We start from the raw sequence: 27,261 nt of genomic DNA, 5'->3' as shown, positions 1-27,261 counted from the left end.
TTGATGCATTCTTGCATCAAAAGCTGTTGTTTAAAAAGGTTTACTGTATTGAGAATGTCCTGATAACTGGCACATTCTACATAAAGCAGTCACTTAAATGGCAGCACAGTAGCAGAAATGTATCTGTTACAGGGCTGCTAATAAGCAGATATGAGCAATATTTTTTGACAGCAGGCTGTGGGTGACTTTTAATAAATCCATGTTAAGTGGAGAAGTAATAAAATCTGAAACCCAAATAGCAATCCACTTTGGCTACTGTTTTCTCACTCCCAAGTATAGATGGATGCATTGACCCCAATCAGAAATTGTTGAAGGATAATTCTGGTTAACAGAAGCTAATGTGGAATTAAGTGTGTATACATTTGTGTATGTGTTCCCAGAAAAGCTAATGATATGGTTCTAAATGCTGAACATATTCCCCACTCCTCCTTGTTAATACATTGTTGTTTATGCTCTGTAATAAACTATTATTTCTGCATTACTTCTGTAGTTACATCTAATAACCAGCTCTCACAGTCCAATAGTATTAAATGCGGGAGTCTTTTCAACAAACTATGATAAATAGCTCCTTGCAGAACTGTTGTACTTGAGGAAGCTTTATGGCTCTCTTTGTAAGATTTGTCATTTTCCTAATGCAGCTGCAAAAAGCTTCTGAGCTTCGTTATGGACCGTCACTGTATTTTCCCCTTCCCCCTCTGCCTGTGAGTGTAGCTGGGTAAATGAAGCTTAATGTGCCATTTCCAAGCACTGTGACACTCCTCCAGGGCTGGTTACATTTACCATTGCTAAAGTCTAAATAAGTGAGTTTTAATGAGCAGGAATGCTTGCTAATAGCTGATTCAGGTACTTAGTAGTCCATGTTATTTAACTGTGGTTGAATTACAGAACATAAATGGTCTGATGATTAATAGATGTACCTGCTATATATTGCAGCCTAATAGTTTTTGCCATTAAAGAACGATCTTAACATCTCTTGATTTGGATGTGGTTGGAGAGAAAAAGAGTTGCTTGTAGATTTGTATCACTGGTATCTTACACCTTAAAACACTTGATGTAATAATTTCACAATACCATCAATATATTGTTCAGTAACATTAACGAACTTATTAGAGAATGGTGATACTTATGTACTTCAGCCTCCTGAGGTGGCCAGCTCAGCAGATTTACTCTCTGTGCTCTGAGCTGTCAAAAATAAATTCAACCAATCCTTTTAAGGTCAGAAATAAGACAGTGAATTAGATCATTGTCTAAATCTAAACATTTTCCTCTCATACCCGTTGTCAGCAGTGGTAGAGGGACCGACAAGAACAGAGCTTGATTGTATTTTTTAAACACGCTAAATTTGTGGATGGACAGGTGGCAAGAGGGAAAAAAAAAAAGGCAAAAAGATAACAGATGAACAACAAATGAACAAGAATGAAGAAATAATAGCATCCAACATCTGTTGTGGTTTGCACTGAGATACTCCAGAAGATACTGCAGTATTTATGGAAACACTATAAGGACTATTTTGAACTGCAGCTAAGGGGACACAGACTGTTGGCTGGCAGGCTTGTTCATAGTCTTTTCCTGTTCCATCTCATGTGTTAACCTGACATCATTGTTTTTTGAATCACAAGGAGGAGATGTCAGGACACAGGGGAGCTAAGCAATGACCTTATCCTTGACTAACCAGTAGAGAATCGCAGTAACTATTTCAGCAGAGGGATTAAAAGACAATATGGACAAAAATCTGAAGGAGATGTTGGCAACATAGGTGTTCCAGCTAGAGATGAGCTGTTTTCAGCAGTGATGAGCTGTTTTCAGCAGTTCCTGTATCCATCCGATGAAACCTCTGATAAAGAAAAGCAGGCTTTTCCAAAGTCGTTGGATGCTTCCTCAGAGCTGGGTTTAGGTAGCTGCAGCACTTATCGAAGCTGGTTTCTGCTTACATAGATGGGAGTGTAGAGAGAGAAGTTTGCATCTACGTGTGGTACAGCATGTGGCCATGCCCAGCATCCTTCATACTGCACAACACTTCAGCAGGAGATGATCTTGTGAGATTTCTGATATTTTCTACCTTCTGAGTGGAAAGATACAGTGAGAACTCACTCCTAGCAAAACTGGAAGTAGGAAGACCTCAAAGCCTGAAAATCTGTGCAGTTTTCAGGGAGATTTGTTAGAGGTTTTGTTTTATTTTGTTTTGTTTCTTCCCCCTGGTAGTTGCTAATGCAGTTCCTGTAGAAAATAAGCTGTATGTATATTGAATTGAGCAAAAAAGGCCATTCCCTTCCTTATTGGGGGTTGGACTAGATGATCTCCAAAGGTCCCTTCCAACCCTACCATTCTATGAACTCGTGTTGGTTCTTCTAAGGTTCTGATATTATGCCAACTCACTTTGTTCCAGAAGTCCCTCAGCTTCACAAAACTTCAGAGATTTCCAAATGCAAGTCTCTGCAGAGTATGCCTTGGGTAAGAAAATGAGTAAGCATTTGAACACATAATAGCTGAAGTATCCAAGCTGATATGATTCAGTAAAGTATTTTGAGACCAGGATGAGATGCCATTTCCAAGTTTGTAATTTTTTGGTAGAGAATCACTTCTGTGAAATAAGTTTCACTAAAGCCTCCAATTTTTTTGAGTGGCTTCAAGTCTGCATATAGCAGCAAAAACATCAGCTCCAGAGAATATGAAAGTTTTGAACTGTTAGCATGTGGAATTGGGCAGGGGGTGAGCAAAGTGTGGGCACTGAACAAAAAAGAGTTGTTACTGTGGCTTTTTTGGGAGGAGTAGTCATCACTGAAGTTACCAACATTTGACCTTAATAATAGCTGCTACATCATAAAAGGTGCTTGTGTAGACAGTACGTAAAACTGCTCCCTGCACCCTACACAAATATGACATTCTAAATAACAGAAGATATTTACTGCAGTACTGTACAACATCCTAGAAACTAAGGTCATTATCATCTATGGTATTTGAATAGTTTCTATGTCTTCCTTTATACATCTTAGGTATCCTAGTGGTTATATGACTTCTTGGAGTTGTTTAGCCTTGAGAAGGCTCTGGCGGGACCTTATAGTATCCTTCCAGTAGTTGAAAGGGGTATACAGGAGTGAAGGGGAGGAGCAAAGGTTTGAAACTGAAAAAGGCTAGATTTGCATTTGATATTAGGAAGAAATTCTTTACTGTGAAAATGACATAGAAACTGGCATAGATTGCCTAGAGACATTGTGGCTGCCCCATCTATGGAAATGTTCAAGACCATGTTGGATGGGGTTTGGAGAACATGGTCTGGTGGAAGGTGTCCCTGCCTGTGGCAGGAGGGTTGGAAGCAGGTGATCTTTAAGGTCCCTTCCACCCCAATCCTTCTATAATTCTTCTGTAGAATTAATATATGGCCCAGAACTATAATTCAGTTCTTTATTTATGCAACTGAGTTTGACCTCAAATTACTGCTGAGACTGCTGAGGTGTGATTCCACTCCTTTCCCTTGCACAGTGGAGAAGAGATGCTGGTAAATTATAACATTGCAAGCAATGCAAATGGTAGTGTGAGCTTCGGGTCAGCCAGATACCAAGTGTGCAAAATTTTGTACCCTAAAAGGTTACAGTAGGTTTAATGAGCATATGGGAATGAATGTTTACTGTGTTTTGGATGGTATTTCTTTTCATTTTGGAGAGAGGTGGAGGGTATTTTCCTCCCACATACAACTCCCTGAGGCAGGAGCCTGTGCATCACTGTTTTCTCTCCCTGTAACTTTTAACAGGGTGAGGATGTAGGAGTTGGTACCGCAGTGAATTCTCCTACATGTTCTTCCTGCTGCTTGCTGTGCCCCAGAGAGCCAAATCCTGTACCCGTGATGCTTCCTTCCTTCATTTCTGAGTCATTAACTTTGAAAATGCAGCACTTCCCTAGGAAAACACATGGCAATGGCAGTTCCCCATGCTGTGACAGTTGCATCTGCACATCCTCAATGACAATGTCTAGCCATGGAGCAAAGCACCAACGTGGGATCTTTCTTCATTTCTTCTCTGTGCCCTGGTATTTCTCCCTGATGACCCTGGCTAAATTGCACCCTATCTGTACACCTATTATCCATCTATATAACAGTCACACTGCTTTGTTTCTTTCACATAATCATTTTTATCTTGCTCTTCAATGTCAAAGAAGAAAATGTAAGAGAGAGGAGCTTTCTCCTGACATTTTGGCAGTTACGTAGAGGCAAAGATCTTAGCTGGGATTTGTAGGTAAATTGCAAGGATTGAGGACTTGGACTAAATTATGCTTCAACTTCTGAGTTATAATATTGTCATTTGTAAGATATTTGGAAGGATTGTAAATCTAAACTCAATTTTTTTAATGAAACACATAAAGTGGTCACAATGACAAGAATGTGTTTTATTTGGGGTGCATCAAGAAGAGTGTGGCCAGCAGGTCAAGGGAGATTTTACTCCCCATCTACTCTGCCCTGGTGAGGCCTCATCTGGAGTCCTGTGTCCAGTTCTGGGCTCCTCAGCTCAAGAGAGACAGGGAACTGCTGGAGAGAGTCCAGCACAGGGCCACCAAGATGATCAGGGGACTGGAACATCTTTCATATGAGGAAAGGCTGTGGGAACTGGGGCTGGTTAGTCTGGAGAAGAGGAGACTGAGGGGAGATCTTATTAACATTTACAAATATCTAAAGGGTGGGTGTCAGGAGGGTGGGACATCCCTTTTTTCTGTTGTAGCTAGCAACAGGACAAGGGGTAATGGGATGAAGCTGAAACACAAAAAGATCCACTTAAATATAAGAAAAACCTATTTGACTTTTGAGGTGAGGGAGCCCTGGCACAGGCTGCCCAGGGGAGTTGTGGAGTCTCCTTCCTTGGAGGTCTTCAAGACCTGCCTGGACGTGTTCCTATGCAACCTGATCTAGGTGAACCTGTTTCTGCAGGGGGGTTGGACGGGACGATCTCTAAAGGTCCCTTCCAGCCCCTACCATTCTGTGATTCTATGATTATTTGTACACTGGATGTACATTGGACTGACAATGTTTTGGTGGCAGGGGCTTATCTCTGAATGCACAGAGATTTCTTTCCTCCGTCAGTAAGGAGGAATGAAAAATTCAGAAGTAGCAGATTTAGAATAGTGAAAAATGCAGCTTTTAAAAATAATCATGAGAGAAAACAGCAAGCATGTTTGTTCATGTCCTTTATCTCAGTCAGCTAATCTCACAGAATGTCAGCTTGTGTAGAAATAGATTTTTACATATGAACTTGTTACATCACTTCCTAAAAAAAGAGTATTTAGCATGTATTTAAATAGCACATTCAGAGACAGTTTATGCAGTATTTCTGCTGAAAATGTGTGATCCTTGTTAGGTAGTTAAGCTTTGTATGAAGTTTTAAAAATGTATTTATTTGCTGGCTACTGTGTGAAAGATAAAATGCTAACAAAGGTATCAATTGGAAATACTGATATTTTCTTAATATCTTAATTTTTTTAAAAGGTGAAACTGCTTTCTACCATTTTGCTCTTTACTGGTCCTAAGAAACAGTTGTAATAAAAAGATATGCTAAAAGTATGTGATACAGAGAAAATAAAACCTGTGAAATCCATCAAACTAGTCATAGCAAAACTGAATTCAAAATATAAACTCCATATTTTATGCAAATGTAGCTTGTTTATTTTGCTGCACTCTAACAAAGCTAACAAACTATCCAATTTAGGACCGGTGAAATATCTTGTGTCTCACAACCATATTTCAATACACACTATTAATTCTTCAGAGTCAACATGGACATAATCCCCCTTGTGACTTTAGGAAGAATGGAGACAACAATGGGTCTTTGGAGATGCCATTTTTCAGCTGAAATGTGAAATCAATGTCCTGACCATTTGTGGTCATTAAAAATCCCATGGTATTTTTCTGCAAGAGTAGAGGCATTGACTCCCAAGTCTTGGTGAAATTCCAACTAAGTAATTATATTCCTCCTGATACGACCTTCCTTTTAAAGCTAATTTAATGTTCCTCTTCAGCTGTTCTCCTCTGATTTAAGTGGAAAATCCTTCATTTCCCTTTGTAAACTTTTCTTTAGTTCTGCTTTATACTGACAATTAGTAGCTGTCTTTTCTCTTGCCACATCACTGATGCGTGTCTATGCAGTAGCAGTGAACCTGTGTGCATGGAGCCCTGTGATTTAAAAGACTGTTTGTTGATGATCTGGTTAAAAACCATTCAAATGAATGGATATGTATCCCTTTGAGATGGTTGTCACAGGAGCCATCAGTGCTGAGCTGAGAGATGATGCTCAATGCTGTGTTTTGGAACCTTCTCTGTCCTGATTTTCTTGTGTCACTAAGTGTAGTGTAGAGAGTTGGTGGTACAGTGTCTGTTCTCTGTCTGAGTGAAGGCAGAGCCAGGAAAGAGTGGTCAAAAGCATCAGGTGCCTTGTTTCTTGCAGCAAGCCAGATTTGCCTGCAGGGCAAAACAAAGAACTTTATGGCTATGCAATATTTGGAAATATTTCAAAGTAGAACTTCCTAGTTCTCAACGTTACTGCAATTTGTTACACACACCTTATCAGCACACTTGGCATATCCAGTTATGCCCACAGTGGATATTCCCATAAAATTGCATAACCTTTTAAGTATTCCTGTCAAATACTACATTTATCTTCAACTTCTACTTATTTCTATTCACAAATACATCCCTTCCATTGTGATTAATGCTTATGCCAAGTGTAGGACTCTGTTTAGTACAGGGTTGAGTGTTTCACCCAAACCAGAAATATCAGCTTAACCTTTGGGGGTTTTTTTGAGCTTCATGGAAAACGAGCATAAGTGGTATACCTAATTTCTGTTACACATCCCAGGGAATCAAATAGGTCATGCTCACTTGTCCTAGAGAAGACAGGACCTTCTAACACTCCTGGCTGAAATGATGACTCCTGGCTCTGATGCCTACAACCTCAGACTCTGGGCATTTCACAAACTGGAAGACTCCTGTATTCTGCATCTTGGGCGTTTTATGCTTGCATTTGCACCACTTTCTTAATAGCACACCATACAGATCCCTTCTTCAGCTTCCTCCTTATCTTTATGTCCTTATCCTCATGTGCCTCGTGTGCCATAGGCGAGCTTTATCCTCTCCCAAAAGTGTGAAATGGAAAAGGGAAGAATGACACAATTGCAGGAATGTGTTGCTGCCTTTCTTTTTGCATCTTCCCCAGCACCCTAACAGATTGCTGAGCTTTGATCCATATGCTTTCCTTTCCACAACAAAAATTGTTCTCAGTGCAGACCTAAGGCTTTCCAAATTACTAAGGGTCACGATCCTTCAGAGGAAAAAATTGCTTCTAAGCATAGTCCTGACTTCCATGGTTTGAAGTCAGTATGTGCTAAGTTTCCTGGCATGTCTCTAGCAAAATATATACAAAATTACCTCAGTTGCTCTTTAAAGCCCTGCCCTATCTCTTGTGCACTAGCTTACATCTCTGCAGAAGCACAGCATAGAGTATTAAACTGGACAAAACAGTTAAACCTGAGAGCTGTGTTATGACAAATCCTGTAGGTGGGTAACAGCTGCCAGTCAGCCTCTGAGAGAAGAGCACCGTATGATTTCTCAGTGAAAAAAAACCATTTAATACAAACACAGCACTTCCCAAATGTTCTGAAGAGTTTTTCTGAATAACTTTCTTTAAACAAAACTAATAGGCAGTAAAGTCTGTTTGCTGATCTTTATGTAGATCTTCCCACTTCAACTTCACTATAAGGTTTTGACTAAAATATTTATACTTTTCTGCTTTGGTATACATCCTACTGTGAACCTACAGGAAGGATTTCTCAGCCTGTAGAGAGAAATGACAAAATGTGTGTGTGGTGCTTGGTTCTAGCTTTCTAGTATTTGAGAGTAGCAATATAGTCCTCTCTGGGGGGTGCAGAGCCTCTTCAGTAGGTCAAAGCAAGTCTACTGAGCAATTTGTAAAGCTGCAATTTGATTTTTTTTTTTCAAAGGCTACATGTGATAGGATAGCATTTTGGGGTACAGGCTTCTCAGCCACCACTCTCCTGGTTTCAATAGCATCTTCATTCTCCCTACATATGGAGTATACCACCCCAGATCTATCCTGCTCAGCTGAACACAAAATGCTTGGAAATTGGAAATTGTCTTCCTGGAAATTCTGTGTGCTGTAATGTCACCCTCCACCTAATAGCTTGCAGGGTCTTTAGCCTTGTTCTCCTCCGTCATTAGTGTTGCTATGCATTAACATATCCCATTTGTGTTGGCACTGATTTCAGTGGAATTTGAGGCAGCCCTGATGAAGCTTTTAGGTTTCCATCCTCACTGTTTTTCAAAGTCATCTTTTCATATCATAAGCAAGATGTGAAGATACAGGTTCTTATATGAATTTTCTCTTTGATTATTATCCTTTTCTTGCTTTTATTAAAAAAAAACCCACATTTTTTTTTCCCTGTAGATACAGTAAATTGTGAGTTATATTTATTGTCTGTGTCATTTGGGAGTACTAGGGATCTGAAAATTGGTTGCATAAGTCTAGCTTCAGTTTCTTGAAATACTGCAGAATGAGTATCCATTATCTTTAAATAAATTTTAAGGGTTTTCTTGAGGAGTAATTTGCTCCATAAGATTTTCTTTTTTAAACTCGTATTTAATATATTTATAGCGTGATGTTTCAGTGCCTGATATTTATAGGACACTTACAGTGGACATCAACCATCTTCAGCAGTCCGTGTACTGTTTCTTTCCAGTGACATTGCAAGGATAATTGTGTCTGTTTTCTAGGGAAAAAAAAAAAAAAACCGTTTTTAGCTTAATAATCTAAAGCATTTTCATTTTTTAAAATAGTTTAACTGTTTACTTCATCAGATGAGAAACAGTTAAATCTTAGGATGATTGGGAAGTAATCAGACTTCTCTTTTACTTGTGAGTTTGAGAGTTTTATTTGAGTTTGATCTGTATTTCAGAAATCGTTACTGTACATATTTTCGGTTAAAATTGGAATTTGATCTGACCAAATGTGAAGCTGACAACACAATTAATTACATTAAAAATGCATGGGCTCAGGGCCTGCACTGTCTTTGTTTCACATTCCAATCACAGTTGGATTTTTTACCACTGTATCGACTATTTAGTAATTGTTTTCATAGGACCAGCATCTTAGAGAGACGGTTACTTAGCAAAAATTAAAATCTTTAGAAATTTAGATGCCCCAATCACTCACTGCCCTGCTCAGAAGCTGACAGTGCATTTCCAGTTAAACATCCTCTTTCAAACCTAGGTGCCTCTGCTTCTTGATGATTCCTGCAATACCCACCTGTGATTTGTCTGGTTGTCTCTTTAAGGTGGATGAGCAACTGCTATTTTAGAAAATGTGTTCCCATACCCTAAAACAATAAGGTTTGTACCATTCTGTTATTAGAGCGATAATGGGTAGCTAGAGGCTAGGCAGTCCCTTTAGAAGAAAAACCAAAGGAACGCCCACCCTGACTTTTTAGTCCAAGTTCTTTCCCTAGCAAAGCGTTTTGATGAAAGGAGATGATGCCTGCAATTAGTGGCAGAAAGGAAAATTTCCTGACTGTTGGAGCCATTCAGGGATCCATTTCTGTGATAGGTTACAGAAAATATCATATTAATTCTTTGAATTGTATAAGTTATGAGTAGGGCTTGGAAAATAAGGTGGTATGATACCAGTGTGCAGGAGTTTAATGAAAATAAAATATCTGAAATGTTACATCTGTATCAGATTGCTCCATAGAAACCAAGCCTGTATTACTTCACTCTAATTTCATTTTCTTATCTCTTTACATTCTCTTCCTCTTGCTCCTGGCTCTCACCTTGATGTCATTTATACCACGGACGTTGTTCATCACAGGCACCTGCTAAATATGTACCTGTCTGTCTTGCTGGGGTGGGACGTGGCTCTTCTGAGAGGGCTTAATTATTTGCTGGTCTGTTGCTGAATGATGCGAGATATCTTTTTATTTTTTTGCTTATTCCTCTTTGAAACCACTGAGCACAGTTCTGCTTGGTGTCTTTTGAAGCAAAACACTGGGTGGTTTAAGGCAACCTTCTGTGACCGGCAAACTTCACAGCTTGAAGACAGAGACTCAATGAAAATGCAAAGCTGTGCATGTTCAGAGAGACCATTTTATCTTCTCTGACACTCTAATGGAGTCTACAACTGCTAGTGTAACCATTAAGGGAAAAGCCCGGGTGTCACCATGGGGTGCCCAATGAAATACAAATTATTAAATAAAAAACAAGACCCTTGTACCACTCATAGCTAATATAGTGCCAAAAAACATGGGGGGATCAAGAACTAAAGAAGAGCTCTGAATTACTGTGCTATTACTATAATAACTCTGTAGTCACCCCATCAAAAAAAAAAGTGGCTTCAGAACATGGTAACGCTCTGCAAGAGCCTTCAAAAATACCTTTCTTTTCTCTTTTTTATTTTCTTTGAATTCTTAAAAAATTAGGTTTGACCCTTCAATCTGTATTTATAAGGTTTATACCCTTGCAACAAAAACATGTAGGCTTGGTTCCATATTTGGAGATCATTACATCCAGGGTTTTGGGAGTTGTTAAGGCAAAGTAGATTTTCAAATCTCTTTACCACTCCCCAACCCCCCAAAGGAAAAAATAAATCTGTTCCTTAAACACAGAGAAGAGAGTTGACCGTTGTCTCATACCACAAGTTCAAAGCTACAGATGTGAAATTTTGCTATCTGGATCTCAGCTGAAGCAAACAGGGAGTGAACTAGTCAGCTATCTTTCAGATAGCAAATAAATATAGGACTGAGGTTTCATAAGTAGACAAGCAAAGTGTGAAATGAGACCTAGCTCTGGTCAAGTGTAGGAGAACAAATTCCTTGGAAGAGAACAGAGAAATCCATCTGTTTTCTTAATATTTGGATAAAATCTAAGCAAACGTGCTTGGGGATGGGAAGTAACAACATACAGAGGTGGTAAATCTGAGATGTATTTAAGGATGGTGTACACAGCTAATGATAGTGTGTTAAATTGTGCTTTAATATGACATAGCTGTTATGTTAGGCTGCTTTTCTATCTCACACTCAGTTTTCCTCAAATAAATTGCAAACCCAGAAAACAAACTAGTTAATTTTATCAAAAAATCACGTATTTGGAAAATAACTATTGCATAAAACGCAAAGTAAAAAGATTTAACATTAAAATAGTAACTCTTTTATTACATGACATGGTTATAAATCAGCCTAATGTCTTGCTCTTGCTGCAGTACTGAAAAAAGGAAACTTTTTTTTCCACTGGAAAATTGGCCTGGTGCTACATGTTGTCTATGCAGGGTCATACACTGCTGGCAACTCAAATGGTGATAATTTTATGCCTAGAAAAAAAAAGAGTAATTGAACCATTGAGAATTCTATTCTGGTTAAATCCTTAGGTAACACTCCATCATCTCTTTTTTCACGTTCTTGTGTATGTGATCGTGTGGACATCACATCCACAAATGACGCATTAGTGTATAAAGCTGTGTATGTGTGTCTACACTCCTATAAAATATGATCAGTATAAAGGCATCTTTAAAAATTTGTAGCTTCTTTAAACACAAGTTAATGTCCCTTACTTTTTTTATCTTTCAGAGAGACTGCCACAGAGTTATCTGGAACATTACCAAGGTAAGCAAGTTGCTTTAAACTTCATCTGTGTATCAGCGTCTGGAAGGTGCTAAAGGAAGCACGACCTTTTGAGTCAGAACATGATCCTATCCTAAACTGCTGGGATACTGAGAAGTGAGCGTGCAGAGAGGAGAACACACATTGCATGCCATAGACAGACTGTGAAATACTGGCACAACAAAAAACTACACAGCTTAAAGCGACAGGTTGAAGTTGCTTTGAGGCTTATCACTTGATGAGAAAAATCCCAGATGTGGCTTTCTTCCAGCCGTGCAATTATACCCATTGAAGGTGGTTTGGCTTTTCTTTTACATTTCACCTGAGAGACAAGGGGAGGGAAACTGGGAGGTAGGAGGAAAAAAACACTGTGATCTTTAAGGCATTTTCACTTGGAAAGCAGGAGAAAAGTTTAGACCAAAATCTTCTATGCTGAGAAAGCTTTTCTTGAAATAATAGAACTAGACAAGACTCCAAGGCTGTGATAGAGGTTTTTGAAGAGAGACCTGCCTACATATTGTCAGGGGATGCAATAAAATGCTGTTATCACACAGATAGAGAAAAGGGTGGAGAGAAGCAAGACAAAAAAAAATCTGATATAGTAACATGCCACTTAGCAGAGCTGTCTGCTGAGTGAAAAGAGTGGTGTTCTCAGTCTAGAATCTTCAGAAACCAGTTTTGCTCTCTGAGGTGCAGAGGATTTTAATGGGGTCATGGTTTGGGTTTTTTGTTTTTATCATCCAATTAATTGTTGTAGCTCATACAGTGTATAATGTAAAAAGAATATTTTAATGACAAAGCCACTTAAAGTGTGGTAATACATGCAAATTATTTCTGCTTCAAGGCAGAAAAAATGTCTGCCTTTCTTTATGGTGTGGTGTGTTGTAGTTGGCTTGTTTGTATTGATAAGCTGTAAAAATGTAGATTTTCACTTTATATGATGTTCTCCTTTGTAATACATCACGTTGCTCTGTGGGTACAAGCTAATGTAATTTTTATATCGGTTTTTCATTTATTAGATACCTTCCTAAGACTTACCATCACTTTATACTCTCGGTTGTGCAAGTTGTGCAAATATGCTGGTGCTCACAAATAGTCAGGCCTCCTGGACACATAAAAGATTTTATTAATCTGCATTGTAAAAGAATTACATTTCTTCATACATACATACAGGAAAAAAAAAAAAAAGAGGAAAATAGAGATTCAACAGAGTAGCTGCCTCTGTGATTAGGAATGTCAGTAACAATGCTTAGCCGTATCTTTTACTGATTTTCACTGCTAAGATATCTCCAGTTTGACTGCATGCCCCAATTGCTTAGTTATTATTTAACTAATATATTGGAAACATGAAGTCCTTGTACTTCAGAAATTAATTCCACTTTAATTTAAAGTTAAAATGAAAGATACAGGTGCTTGAATAAACATCCAGTTTCATGCCTGCCATTAACGATTGCCTAAATGTGGTTTTTGAATTATTACCACAAGGCTTTAATTTCAACTGTGGCAAGATGTCACAGGTAAAAATCAGATTATCCAAGCAATGTGCACGAGGCATTGTAATTGTGTTATAAATATTAAAACCAAAGATCTTGTCTTAAAACAAATTCTTCCAGCTGAGTGCAGGTTGGCTGGTGCTCCATCCTTCTTGGGGATAGTCCTGAATCTCTCTACACAAGCAGTTCCTTGGGGTTTTAATCTTATCTTTTGATGTATTAATCTAATATTTTTTATTGTTCTTCTTTCAAACTTCAAGTGAACCATTTTGTTATTATTAATTCATAACAGTGAAATAGTCTAATTTTCCCCACCAATAGCACATCTTCACCTTCACCCTCCAACTACATTACAACGTAGAAAATTTTAGGAGTTGCACCTTGAAATGATGAAACTAATAATTGCTTTCCCATAGTCACTGTGCTTATTGTATTTTATCTACTGGGGCAGAAAAAAGCCCTCTGTACTGCTAGAAAGCTAACTCTCATTTGTGTAGGCAAACAATAACACTTTTATTCATGGCAGTAACAATCCATGGATGTACTTGGGGTTGAGGCTGATCAAATCATTTTCAAGTATTTATAAACCTGGTGAAAAGATTTTTGCTGCAAGAGATCCAAGTGTGAGCAGGTGTGTCTGTATTTGGAATATTTTGTCTGTCAGGAAGGTTTAGGCACTGGTGGCACTAGGAAAAAAAAACTTTAACATCCCCCTCTGAATTTTACATAGTTGAATTAAAGAAGTTGGGCATTTGTTCCCAGAAAGCCCTGTAAATAATTAGAAGTTACAGAAGAGAATATTTTGAATATTTTATCTTTTCCTATAGTAATCAAGAGAGGTGATATTTTTAAAAAAGCAAATATTATGAAATTTCTTGGTAAATGGTGACTTTTTAATATAGTCATTTTGTGTTAAATACTCTAATGATTATATTTAAGAGGAAGAAATTACCTTGCCTCTTTTAATATAGTCATTTTGTGTTAAATACTCTAATGATTATATTTAAGAGGAAGAAATTACCTTGCCTCTCGCCACTGAAGAACATGTATCATTGATAGGCAAAAGCAGAAAAATCTCAGTTGGTGGACATCATTTAGAAGGAAAGCTAATAGATTAACTTTGCCTGTAGAAAGATATAAAAATATTCAGCATGATTATATTGTGTCAGTTCTAATTTACAGTTATTTCTGATGATTTTAGGAAGCTCAGGCTAGAAGCTCAGGCTAGAGAAGGAATTGGAGATTTAAACTTTAAATATGATAAAGAAGCTTTACAATTTTTATATTAGATGACATTATTATATCTATGAATGTGTATTGTTTTTTTCTGAAGGAAGGCTTTCTCTGTTGAAAAGCACATCAAAGAATGGATCTTCACAAGGCAAACTTAATATTATTATAAAGTTGTTCATTGCATGACCTATTTAGAGTACTCAGATACTTCTTGTTGTAGACTACATAATTAAATTTTAAATGAAACATGATAAAGAAATTATACTAGTGATCTCTAGAGATTTGAATACCCTATTTGGATCTTTACAAGAGTGTAGTGAAGACATACTTTAAAATTTAATAAAGGTCTGGCCTATTTTTTTTTCTTCCTTTTAGATGTTCTATAGCTGCTGTGGCAGTCCTATTTCAAACTGTATTTGCTCTCAACGTAGCACAGACAGTGTCTGTGGTAACAGAACAAACTGGAAATATTAGAAATATAGCTTAACTTCAGAAATCCAGCATCTAAACATGACACAGAACAACTAATAAATTAAGATAAGCTCCTAAAATCTTGTGGTACCTTAGCTCAGAACCACTCTTTCTTAGACCAACATCTGAGCTAAGCGGGTGAGGAGAGCAGTAAATGAGTGAGGTGGAGAGCTCCAGAGCAGTGCAAAGCCCTGTGGGCACAAGGGAGATGATGTTTGGAGCTTAAATGAGAAAATACTCAGCTTCAATATCAAAGGAATATTTTCAGTCTCTAGCCACTTCTGTTTGTTTCTGTGAAAGTTACTTTATATTTAAAGAAGAACAAATATTTTAAAAGTAGTCTAACCACATGGATTATTTGCTTAATACTAGGTTAGTAATGATAACAGAAGTAAAACTGGACTACTTTTTTCCACTTTTATGTAGTGGCTTAATTTTACATCTCTCTCTGGAGGATGGGGCAGGGACAAAGTTTAAGCAGTGACTTCCTCCTCTAAGCTCTTCTTATTTACTATAAAAAAAAAAAATTGAGAGTAATTTGCATAGATATCTTTAACAGTATAAATTTGTAGAAATATCTTTGCTGCCCGTGCTTGAATCTTGATGGAAAAATTGTACTTTGAGGTAAAGACCATCTTAAAAATTTAATTTAGAAATTTTTTAAGAAAGATGGGAGAAAATCTGTAATAAAATGTAACGGCAAAGATACATAGATGTGATATGTTATAACACATATATGATAACACATCCCATAGATGCGTTATGTTCAAAATAGAAGTTTAAATCTTTAGCTTCTCTTAGAATTGTAATAATTTACAAACTTTCTGTATTTTAAAACAGGGATTTTGAGTAGAGTGTATGTTTTTAGCCCTTTTGAGTTGGGGTTTTATTCTCCACCTTTCAATAAACTTCTTTAATAATGTCTAGGTTCCATTTACTGTACAGACTGATGTTCTTGCATGTCTATAACATTTTGAAAATAGAATTTTAAGTATTGAAGTCACTTTGATAATTTTGAAAAATGTTAACCTGCAACTTCACCATTATTTAAATCTAATGCAACTAAGCTTTTATCTAAAGGGAGAAGAAGAATTGACAACCCACCATATGACAAGCAAAATGAAATCTCTTGATCACTAACTGTCAGCAATCTTTCTAATACCATTGTGTTAGGGAATGATCTGTCTTGCAAGGAGCTAAGTATACAAGGTTTTGAATCATTTCTGTCTTGACAGCCTAACCCAAGTAACTACTTGTAAGTGCTTGGATGAATTATAAAATCTATGTGGCTCTGTAGTTTGAGTTAATAAAACATCTGTGAGCATTTTAATTACTATAAAATGGAAAGGACTTTTGCCTTACACTAATAGGGATATGGACTAAAGACCTACTTGACATCTCAATCATTGTTTTCACTGGTTTTGCATAGATGGTGGAAGCTGGGGTTAGCTTCTGTGTTTGTTTTTCTGGTTCCCTCCTGGTTCAGGCCCTCTGCCAAGAAATTTCTCCTTCTCTAAGAATACCAGATCATACCTTTTACCCCTTGTGTTTAACATACTATAGATGTCCGTCCTCTCCTGTCACCAGTGCAGCTTTATCAGTCATGTCAGGCTTAAACACCCAGTCATCTAAACTGTGTGTGTGTCTCTCCCAGTCTTCAGCAGAATTTTCTTTACTTTGATTTACTGAAAATTTATTCTTCCTTAAATAAAGCACGAATTTGGCATCATCCATTTGTGACCCACTCTTATAATGGAGAAGTTCTGCTTTCCACCTCCAAATCCATGGTCAAAACTCACTTTCATTTAGAGGCATATAAATAATAGATCAAGAAAAATATTGTTCATCTAGATTGTCAGGCAGTGGGAGCTGATAACATTAAAATATCTTGAATGTCAAACTATATGCAACTAGCCAGAGTTAGTATTTAGAAATGATAACATCTTGTATCTTTTCTGAAATAACATCATTAAAAAGATTCCAGCCCTCAATATTTAAGTGATCTCAAGTCAACTCTCTTAAAGAGCAGATTTTCCACAATTTGGATGCCTGCTACTTTCTGAAGAAAATCGTTATTTTAAATTGAGATTAGAATTTAACTACTCGTTCCCTTTAAAAATATATATATTTAAATTCCTCTGTTTCTCAGATGCTTTTTTCTAAACACTGTTTTCTTATATCTAACCTTTGAGGTGATTTTCTGTACTGCACGCAGGACAGCCTGTTACCCATTGTATGTGTTGTATAGGAATACTCTGATGTTGTTTGGTCTTTCTGAGTCGCAGTAATATAAATTGCAGTAATTGTTTGGGACACTAATGGTTTGGATGTTATTGTATTTTTGAGGAAATAATGCACAAGTTGTCTCTTTGCTATTCTGATTCTCATTTTTTTCTTAGTAAAGCTTCAATATCATTAAAATATGACATGCACTTTTTACTTCTAGTAGCTGTTGGCTTTATTTTGGTTGCTTTAAAACCTTTTAAAAACATGGTTTTTTACATCTAATGTTAATCTTAAAACACACTTATGTGCAATCTGATCTCTTTCTGAAGAGATATTTTTAAAATCTTAAGAGGAGCTTAAGGAGCATAGAGGTGATTATCCATATGTGCTTACTGATGACTTGCATTCAAAAATTACTAAGATACCAAGAGCAGGATTCACACTGCCTAAATTTAGCTATCACAAAAGTCCTCAATCTAAGGAACCAGGGGAGAAATGAAGAGAAGTAGGTGCCTTATCTCAGGATAGGATAAATAACCTTGGGGAATTACTTTTCTTTCTCTGCTGTGTGAAAGTGGAGCCTGGGGGAACAGCACAGACTAGATGTTTCACCTGATGATAGCTTTAAATTAAGGTGAGTCCTAGCAGCCTGAGTTCTATAAGTGTTAAAGTGGCAAGTGATGTAAGCATATGCCTGCTGGAGTTTTGAGGACATTGGCATGCTTAACCTCAAAAAAAACCTTTCAATATTTGGTGCTTAAGTCCTAAATATAGATCCTGGGAAGGAGGGGGGAAAGTCAGACAAAAATGACTGTTGGGCTTGATATGGCTCTGACCCAGAAGGCAGTAACTCTTCTCACAATGCAGAGTCCTCAGAAATCACGGCTCACAGTCTTGAAATGGCTCCTAATTATATGTAGCCTTTGAATCTTAAAATGAGTATAAATGATTTTACTCAGTGACCTGGGTTTTGAACCCACAACCATTTTTCACCAGCAATCGTTAATATCTCTCACAAACGCTAATGAATTCCACAGCAGACCTTTATCTTAAAAGTCCAGTAGGGCTTTTATTTTTATTCCCTATGGTAACACTCAAAAACTACAGACATATTCCCTTCTCCTTTTTTCCGGTTACTTACCTTTACCAGACTTCCAAGAATCTTTTTAACTCATCTTACAAAGCATTGCCATCCAAACATACTCAATGAGGATAACATGCAGCAGAAATGAAAGGATATAGATCTCTTCATTTCCATTCCTGAAGGTGAATTCCAAGATTGTGATTATTTTTACTTTTACAGTACCTAAAGAGTGCTAAATACTTTATGGAACAAATAAAAGGCCTCTTGTAAAAAGCACGCATTCCTATAATCTAATTTTAGTCTCAAATCAAGCAGTATGAATGCTAAGCAGCAGGGCTTGAAGAGAAATGGAAGGTATGTGAGGGCTGCACTAATAAGATTGAGCAGTTCTTTAGGTTCATTATTTGTTCCACTTAATAGCACTGCAATATCTTACTGGTTTAAATTTAAATTTACATTGGTGTGCAGATGAAATTTGATTGACATAAAAATGGTATTTCTTAGGTTTGCTCAAAAAATAAGCCATTGAGCAACAGTTTGAATTAAGATAGAGAAAGGTACCATTACAGGTGGATTTTGAGGCCATTCCCAATGCAAGAAACAGCAAAAGAAAATAGATTAAAATACAAAGTCTTTTTTTTCCCCTCCCTCACTTCATATCCCAGCTAAGTTGAAATATTGTGCTCCAAGGTTATCATTCACTTGTATCCTTCTCTTAAGTGTTGTTTTAGCACTTAAGATCATCGGAATAGAGTTATGTTGAAAGTCTGTGCAAAGGATGAAACTTGTGGGAACAATTTTAGATATAATTGTGCATTTAGTGATGGAAAACGGAAGTAAACACATCAGTTTCTAGAGAATCAGGTCAACAAGAGAAGTCAAGGAGAGCTTTGTTAATATGGCAGAATTGAGAAGTTTGCTCTTAGAACTTGTCATGGTTTAGGCCCATCAGGGGACAAAAGACCACTTTTAGACTCAAGTACCAAAGACTTGAGAATTACCAAAGGTCAGGGCAGGCTCTGCACCAGTCCTCCCTGCTCCTTCGTGGGGTACCTCACACACATGGCAGCCCTGCACAGGCTGCTCCAACGTGCATTCATCCCAAAGGCTGCTGTTCCTCTCCACCTCTCATGTGGGTCTGCTCTGTGGTGGTGCAGGTTTTCCAGCACAGCCTGTGCCATGGCCGCCTCCTCACACAGTCTCTCACCCATCCGGGCACATTCACACGGAGCTGCTGGTGACTCTCAGTCCTGCCATGGCCCTGCATGGGTTGCAGGGGTACAGCTTGTATTGTCGCCACGGTTTGCAGGGGGGTCTCTGGTCTCCTTCCTCCTTCTCTGACTGTGGGGTCCACGTGGTCACCTCTATCTTGTACCAACTCTTACACCTTCTCCCAAGCACTTCAAATTCCCATCCCTAAACAGTGATCGCCGAGGCCCCAGATTGGCCCAGCCGGGCTGGAGGTGGATCTGAACCCAAGAGCCGGGGGAACGTCCAAGAACTCTTTAATGGGTCTTCACTGCAACACCCCTCCCCGTTACCAAGCAAAAGCAGCTCCTCGCTAAACCATGACAGTACGTTTCCCATACAAGGAAAGGTACATATCATATGACTCATATAATACAGAATATTATATGTTTTATAAATAGTTAGAAATGAGCTGATGATATACAGGATTTTTTACGTATCATCTTTACTATTGGTTTCAGAAAGGCATGCAAGATACATGGATGGGACAGTGTAAGCCAGCCCACACTGATGTTCCCAAGACAGCAGAGACTCTGGTTTAGGACTCTTTTAAATGTTCTCTGCCTTCTAAGCACTGCTTTTATTGATGAAATAATAACTATTGCAACATATACAAAAATTGCAACTGTTTGAATGATTCCAAAAGCAGATAATTCTTAGTAAATTATTTAAAGAGGTTTAAAAACCCCAAGAAACTAACACATTCCCCAGTGTTCAAGGTTAACAGTTTCTACTTCATCTACATTATATTAAAAACATTTTTACTGGAGTCCATAAATGTTACACATTTTTAAAAGGCGATGATCACAGTGGGACTAGATACGTTACATAAAGCCAGACATGAGACCTGCAAATAGTAATTGGTAACTGTTTTTTACTTTTTGAGGGCACTGACTTGAGATTCCTCCTGTGAAATGATGCAGATTTCCCTGTCTGTGCCTTGCTATTAGAAGCAGGCAGCCAATAAATTTCTTTTTGTGGTCAGTGGGAGAAGACCTTGAGCATCAAACTTATGTGTTCAGGACAGCATCTCATGGCAGTGCCGAGCCCCTCTCAGTAGCAGTGTTGAAGTTTGGAGCCACTGAGGACCTACCCCACTTTCTGTGTATGTTTTCCCAATGTATTTTGCAAGTTATGCCTTATGCGGCACTTTTATGACACAAAGTGCCGTCACGGCACTTCTCTTAGTGGGCTATAATGGAAAATATTTTTCATTCAGACCCTTGGAATTTTTAGAGCTTTCACATCGTTTTCTGCAGGGAACATTTAAGCCTCAGCAAAGTCATGATGTAGAGGGATGCAAATCATATCTGCTTGCCATAATATAACCTTAATGAATGTAAAAGGATTGAATGTCAGTTCTCTGATTATTTTGCTTCTGAACTTTTAGATACTAGTGTCACAACAGTTCACGTGCTTAGTTTTGGAGAATAGTCCTGCTGATATCAAAGTGATTGCACAAGTCAGTGCAATTTTAGCATGAGTATTGCTGCTTACTCATTGCTGTGAAATGAATATCATCTGATTTGATCCTGTCACTAAGACTATAGACAACTCTGCTTGATCAAGAAAGAATATACACATAGAAACTCATTTTTTTAATATCATCCTCTTGAAATGTGAACTGAGACTCAAAAAGTGGAAGCTTAAAATAAGGGCCTAAATGGCTTCTAATGCTATTTAGATATACTGTTTGGGTTAATCAAAAGCTCTGGACAACTGCAGGTGCCACTGACTGGTTCAAAGGTCAAATGCACTTTTCCAAACCAGGCTATTAATTCAAGTTCTTAAAGGTGACTATGACATTTAGGAAATCTGTTAGTGCTTGGAGTTCAGGAGTCCATCTTTTAACTAGATGTTCCAAAATTATTTTCTCTATTAAGATTTTATGTTGGGGGGTACAGATGCACCTGTGCCAACGTGCTCGGGGATGCCAAAGAGCATGTCTCAGTCACTGGTAGCTTTTATTCCAGGATCACATGGTGAAGTAAGCAGAAGTTCCTTTAACTAAAAACTTTTATTTAACAAAACTGAAATATTATTATTCATGTCATGAGTAATTGAATCCCCAGATGTTCTCATTCTGTATCAATGGCTGGAGACAATATGACTCTAGATAGACTGTGACAACATGAATTGATTTCTTTCTCTTCATGCTTTCTTCTTTTTATTATTTTAAACCTGCAAAGTGACTGTGGTGGTTTTTTTAGCTGATTGCTTGGAGCTGACATTACAGGCTGTGCAGCTGTAAAAAAAGACCTTCTCATTTTCATTGAGAGTAAATAAAATAAAATATTGCAGAAATAGCATTGCTTCTCCTTGGTCCTGGCCCTTTACAAATAAACTGAGATAACTCGGAGGAAGCAATTGAATCTGGAAAGGCATTCACAGGAAGACATGGTGACTGCTAACACTGAATATTCAGAGTGTAATAATGGAAGTAATCATGTTACTAAACAGCCACCTGTTACTTTCTTCAGTTTTTATCTAAAGCATAGAGTTCACTTTTGTTGTTTCTGAATTTATAGCAGAGATGGGAAGTCCAGCTCCTTAGAAATCTTATTATATGCAAAGTAGCAAGTCCTTATTAAAGTTAAGTAGAAAAAGAAACCATGTCTGCTAACATTTCTAAGGCTGTTTGAGATGAATGTTTCCACGAAGGAATAGAAGTAGAAAAACTTTAAGTGCTTGTTAAGGCATGCACACACAGTGCATACAAGCAATAAGTCTGTTTTGCTGAACTGTGAAATTGCACTGAGTAATTTCTCTAATAACAGAATAGATATTGCACCTCTGACCCCAGAGGAGCTGCGGGCTTGCTGCAGCTGCCGGCCCTGGCGTCAGCAGAAAGTCGTGCAACCCGAGCACACGCAGTATGCTGAGTGGTGGAAAGGCAAGGAAAAAGGTGGCAACAAAAGAACCTTGCCAGACAACTTGTAAATGTTCTGGCTGATGTAAAAATTCAGAAAAATGATTAATGATAAAGGTATTTTATTTATTGATTTATCTTCCCTACCTCTCACCTCTGTGTCCTGTTCTTCAGAGGAGCTGCACAATTGTGAACAGAGCTGCGTGTTTGACAGCTACCTTCTACTTCCAAAGAAAGATTCAATCTATTATAAACATACAGTAGCAGAAACTTTTAATTGGCACTTTGTGTTAACTTTCACTTATAGAAATGATGCAGTGATGATCCTTGCTCTCTGTGTTGGTGAGAAAGCCTAGGGAAATAACAGTTCACTACCTAGGGCAGGAAACTACTCCTCCACCTCCCCCCTCCAATATCACTCAGGATAACATAGAATGTGCAGAAATTAGAAAAGAAATCTTAAAAGAAAAAGAATATGTTAAAATATCTTCCATTTCAAAATTTGGAAGGTGAGAAAGAGTGAGGTGGTTTAAAGGGGATATCGATTTGGCTGAGTTATGCATGAACTCACACCACAACCCCAGTATATCTCCAGTCTCTGAACCTCTTAGAATTAATGCAGGGGGTTTAGATTGATTGCTTGACGATTTTCTGTAAAAGCAGTGAGCCTGATGAATGGCAAGTACTTGAGGTGATTAAAAATAAATAAATAAAAAGTTACTTGAAGGACTGATTAAAAACTTTGTCAGTTGTACTTTTCTGCAGTGCTGTAGAGCTGGGGCAAGGCAGAAAGAGATTCTACATCTCTTGTCATCCATTTTGTCTTTTGAGTGATTGACTTACTTCATCAGGTAATGTGACACAAATGGGAAATAAATTCCCATCATGAATTTATCTCTCAGTGCCAGGGACACAGTAACAGACATTTTTAGATACTCAATCTTTTGATAAAAATAATCAGAGCTCAACTAGATGTTGAAAAATCTGGTAGCCAAGTTTGGCTTGATATTCTAATGCAGGTATTCAAATTTTGATATTAAGTAGATGGTGTTTGACTAACTTGTGGAATGCTGTGGGGCCTTGGTAGTGGGCACTGGATAATAGAAAATTAATAGGAATTGTTGTCTTTACAGCATCATAAGAGTTGTTCAAGAGGAAGCCAATAGTTCATCTGGTATTATCTAGCAGCTGCTTTGAAACACAGGCTGGCTAAGTCAAAAAGAGGCAGCTACGGAAAGAAATACCCTCAGGAAAATTTTCTCAGCCCCTGCTCAAATATCTTTCCACAGAAAAAAGAAGATGCTTTATATCCTTTTTTTCTATGTCTTTTAGGGCTTTTGCAACTCTTAGTGTTCTACCTCTTCAAGAGATACAGATGTTCAGTTTTCTTCTGACTTTCATCTGTGATGCTTTCTTTGTATGAACTAAAACCTAGAACGTGTTTCTCTGTGTAAATTCAACTTCTATCTGTGAGATAAGATACAGATTTAAAGAATTAGAGCTAGAGTTCAAGAAAACAGGAAATAAGGATTACCAACAAATAAGGAAAAACTCCAAATGCCTTTTTTTCCCTTCACTATTTTCCTGCATTCTGGATGCATGAAAGTTAGTCTCTTCTGACCTTCCAGAGGCTTATAAGAGTTATGGTCTCTATAAATCTTATGATGAATCATGAAGTCTAATATAAGAAAAATCAAACTGTCCAAACCAAAAAGACCAAAAAAGAAAAGACAAAAACTTCCACCAGATCCACTTTGATATTATTCTGCCCATATAAGAGCCTCTCAGAGTAAGTAGAGACAGATGCACACAATTTTCCTGTGTCCAGTACTGCCCGCGCAATGCTTACCAGTGGGCTGCCGCTTGCAGGCATGAGAGGCATCAGTCATCTTTTGCTTCTCTCACCATGTTTTTTAGTCTTCCTTACATGCAGAAATTCTCAAAATGTGCTTTCAAAAAAAAAAAAAGAAACATCTTCTCCAACCATCAGTCTCTCTTACTGGTGTTTCCTGATTGAAAAAAAAAGGAAGGACTTTTATCACATATCCCATATGTTCTTTATGGTGCTGAGACTTGATAACTGAGATATGATTTTATAATGAAAAATCCTCCAGGGAAGTCTGCAGATGTACTGTGGAAAGACACTGATACTTTGTGCTTTATTTGTAGGATGGGTATAAACATTTTCTCCCCTTTTTAACAACAAAAAAAAGAATTTTAAATTAAAAAGACACTTGTGACACTTGTAAAACTCCTGAAGATATATCCAAGTGGTAGCTGAACAGTGTGCATGTTAAAATGGTACTCTGCAATGCATCAAGCTAGAATTTGGAAAAGTTACCTATTTCCTTGTCTCCTTTCTTTTAGCTGAATTTGTAGCCATTTGAATTTGAAGTGAACACTGCAGTAAGGGAAATTCAGCAGGGTGCTTGTAGAGGGGGCTATTGATGGCATGCTCCGTACTGGAAAACTGTCTTGTTATTGAATGCAAATGTAACTTAGATATGTAAATTACATCTAAGACTTCATCAGTAAGTCTTTAATATATCTAGAAACTATCTTAAAGCATTTAAATAAAATGTTAATTGAAAGTATGAAGTAGTGTGAGCAAGCTCTTTCAAAGAAAGCTTCAATTCCAGGCACGTAACAAGGAAGCAAGCTCTCTGATCTAGCCAAACAGAACCTCCCATGGTAAAAACCTATAATTGTTTTAAAGTTCTCTAAAAACCTACATCTCTGTTCTCATCTCATCCCACACACTGTGATATTCCTTATGTTCCTCACTCTCTCAGAGCTGACTTTCTTTGTAGCCTTCTCCCACTCCCAGCGTGCTGCCTTCTCTCACCTCCTACGCCTGGAGCTGCTTCCTGCTGCCCATACAACAAGCATTTTTTGACATGTCTCAGCCCTTTCCTTTCCTTGAGTTCATCTGCACCAAATTTCCCATGAAGCCACCAGGATGTCTTGCCCTGCATCAAAATCCAGAGGGTGAACTTTGTTTCCAATTCAGGAAAGCTTAGTAATAAGCCAAGCAGTGAATTTAGATCTTCCAAGAGCAATCATCAGATGGAGCAAAAGACTGGTTTTTATATTTAAAAATAAAACCAAACCTATTTTAAAGAGTAAAGACAGGGTGAATGAGCTAAAATGCAACTCTCTGGTGTTTATTGAAATGCTTTCACAAGTGGCAGGGCAGTTCTCAGCAAAGTTGACTTCAGTGATTCAGCTTGAACCAACCCAGGTCAAATTCATCAAGAAAAGCTTGAAATTAGTCCAAAGAGCGAGAAGTGCGGCAACACAGATGAGCATCTCTTGCTGCAGTTCTGATTTTGATTGTTACTCCCTATCTGCTTATTAAGCAGAGGGATTTTGGAGATATTTGCTAAGATATCTTCCTATCTGCAGATGGTCTGCAACAGTGACAGCATCTGTTCCAAAAGTGAGCGTGAAGGGAGGTATTATTGCTTCTTAGCAATGTTTACAAATTTGTAACAAGACCATTATTTAAAGTAGATTCTTTTGTGAATGCACACAATATGTTATCACCTAAATGTTACTGGATTGACGGAGGGCATCAAAGGGATGCAGCACAGAGAGATTTCTCTGCTTTGGAGTGATTTCTTTCTTCCAGAGCTTCTGTGAATCTTGCAGGTTTGGGCAGAGGTTGAATGGATTAATACTATAACCTATGGCTTGAGTTCCCATATCCAGGGAGGAAAAGGGCAGACCTGTGATACTGTTCAAGTGACAGGAGTTCACTGGGTAAGGCTAGGGAAGAGCTTGAGTTCAGGAAATACATAGCTCTACACTGAAAGGCCAAAAATAAGTAGAGGTAAAGCACATTTAATTTTTACATGTTGAATGCATTTTTGATGGTAGAGGAAAATTGACAGCTATGAACAATTTTTATGGTCTTTTTTCCCCAAATCACTACATCTACAGACTGAAGGAACCCAGCTGGGCACCATGTCTCAGAGATGCCGTTGAAGGACTGGGATACTCTTATAGAATGGTTTTGGTTGGAAAAGGCCTTTAAGATCAAGTCCAATCCCTAATCTAATAGCGCCAAGCCCACTACTAAACCACATCCCTCAGCATCTCGTCTACCAGGCTTTTAAATATCTCCAGGGATGGTGATTCCACCACCTCTCTGGGCAGCCTGTTTCAGTGTTTAACCCTCTCAGTGAAGAAGTTCTTTCTAATATCCAATCTAAACCTCCCCTGGTGCATAGACTCTGACCATTTCTCCAAGTAGCAGTGACTCAGACTGTGCTGTCTTAACCACAGTGCCTCATGGGTATGATCAAAATGCATAACCCATGCAGATAGAGCCCAGCTTTTGAACCTGTCAGGACCACGTCAACCCAAAACATATGAGGGGTGAAAGTTAATGTCCTCCCCGTGCTGTTCCAGATGAAGCTTCTTAGTTTCAGCAACTTTTCTGTTGTGTTTTACATAAAGTTGTGGTTTTCTATGGGAAGTGTTCAAAGAAGAAAAGAAGATGGGAAATGCATGCAAACAAAAAATTCAAATATAAAATCCAAGCTTTTTGGTAGGAAAGTGGCAATCCAAACGGCCTTGTTTCCACTGGAAACATGCCAAACTTCCATGTGGTTCCCTTCTTATGTGACTCATTGCTGGTGTTTGTGTTATTCTCACTTGGTTTTGAAGCAGTACCTCACCTTCTCAGGTGAAGGGATCCATCCCACATCCCTTTACAATTCCATATTGGAGTGAGATGAATCATCCTCTGTTTTCACTGCTGACTTGAAGGGCATCAGTGCAACATTTTTCCCACAGAAAAGTCCACATTGGAGACAGATGAAGTTAAGGGGGAAAAGTTTCACTATTATCTTTGCCACCGATTTTGTAAGGTTGGCATTACTCTTGAAATAACACAAAGGAGTCGGGAACTGTAGTGATGTACCTGTCCCACTGTGTGGTACCATTTGTCAAACCACACAAGTTAGGTTCTGAATTGAAAACCAGGGTAAAGC

General features: G+C 38.0%; 1 protein-coding gene across 3 annotated transcripts in view; it reads left to right on the top strand.

Annotated features, from left to right (window-relative positions):
* Positions 1–27,261, top strand: part of CELF2 (CUGBP Elav-like family member 2) — a 370,482-nt gene that overhangs the window by 55,554 nt on the left and 287,667 nt on the right. For 2 of the 3 annotated variants that reach the window (XM_062020104.1, XM_062020096.1), the window contains exon 2: positions 11,608–11,643. In XM_062020104.1, the coding sequence (XP_061876088.1) occupies positions 11,608–11,643 (36 nt within the window). Of the gene's footprint in view, positions 1–11,605; positions 11,644–27,261 lie in introns of those variants that run through there. The other variant, XM_062020124.1, reaches the window with a different exon arrangement.

The sequence above is a fragment of the Colius striatus genome, chromosome 1 (genome assembly GCF_028858725.1).
Source record: "Colius striatus isolate bColStr4 chromosome 1, bColStr4.1.hap1, whole genome shotgun sequence".
NCBI lineage: Eukaryota > Metazoa > Chordata > Aves > Coliiformes > Coliidae > Colius > Colius striatus.
This window is presented reverse-complemented; position numbering and strand designations above follow the sequence as displayed.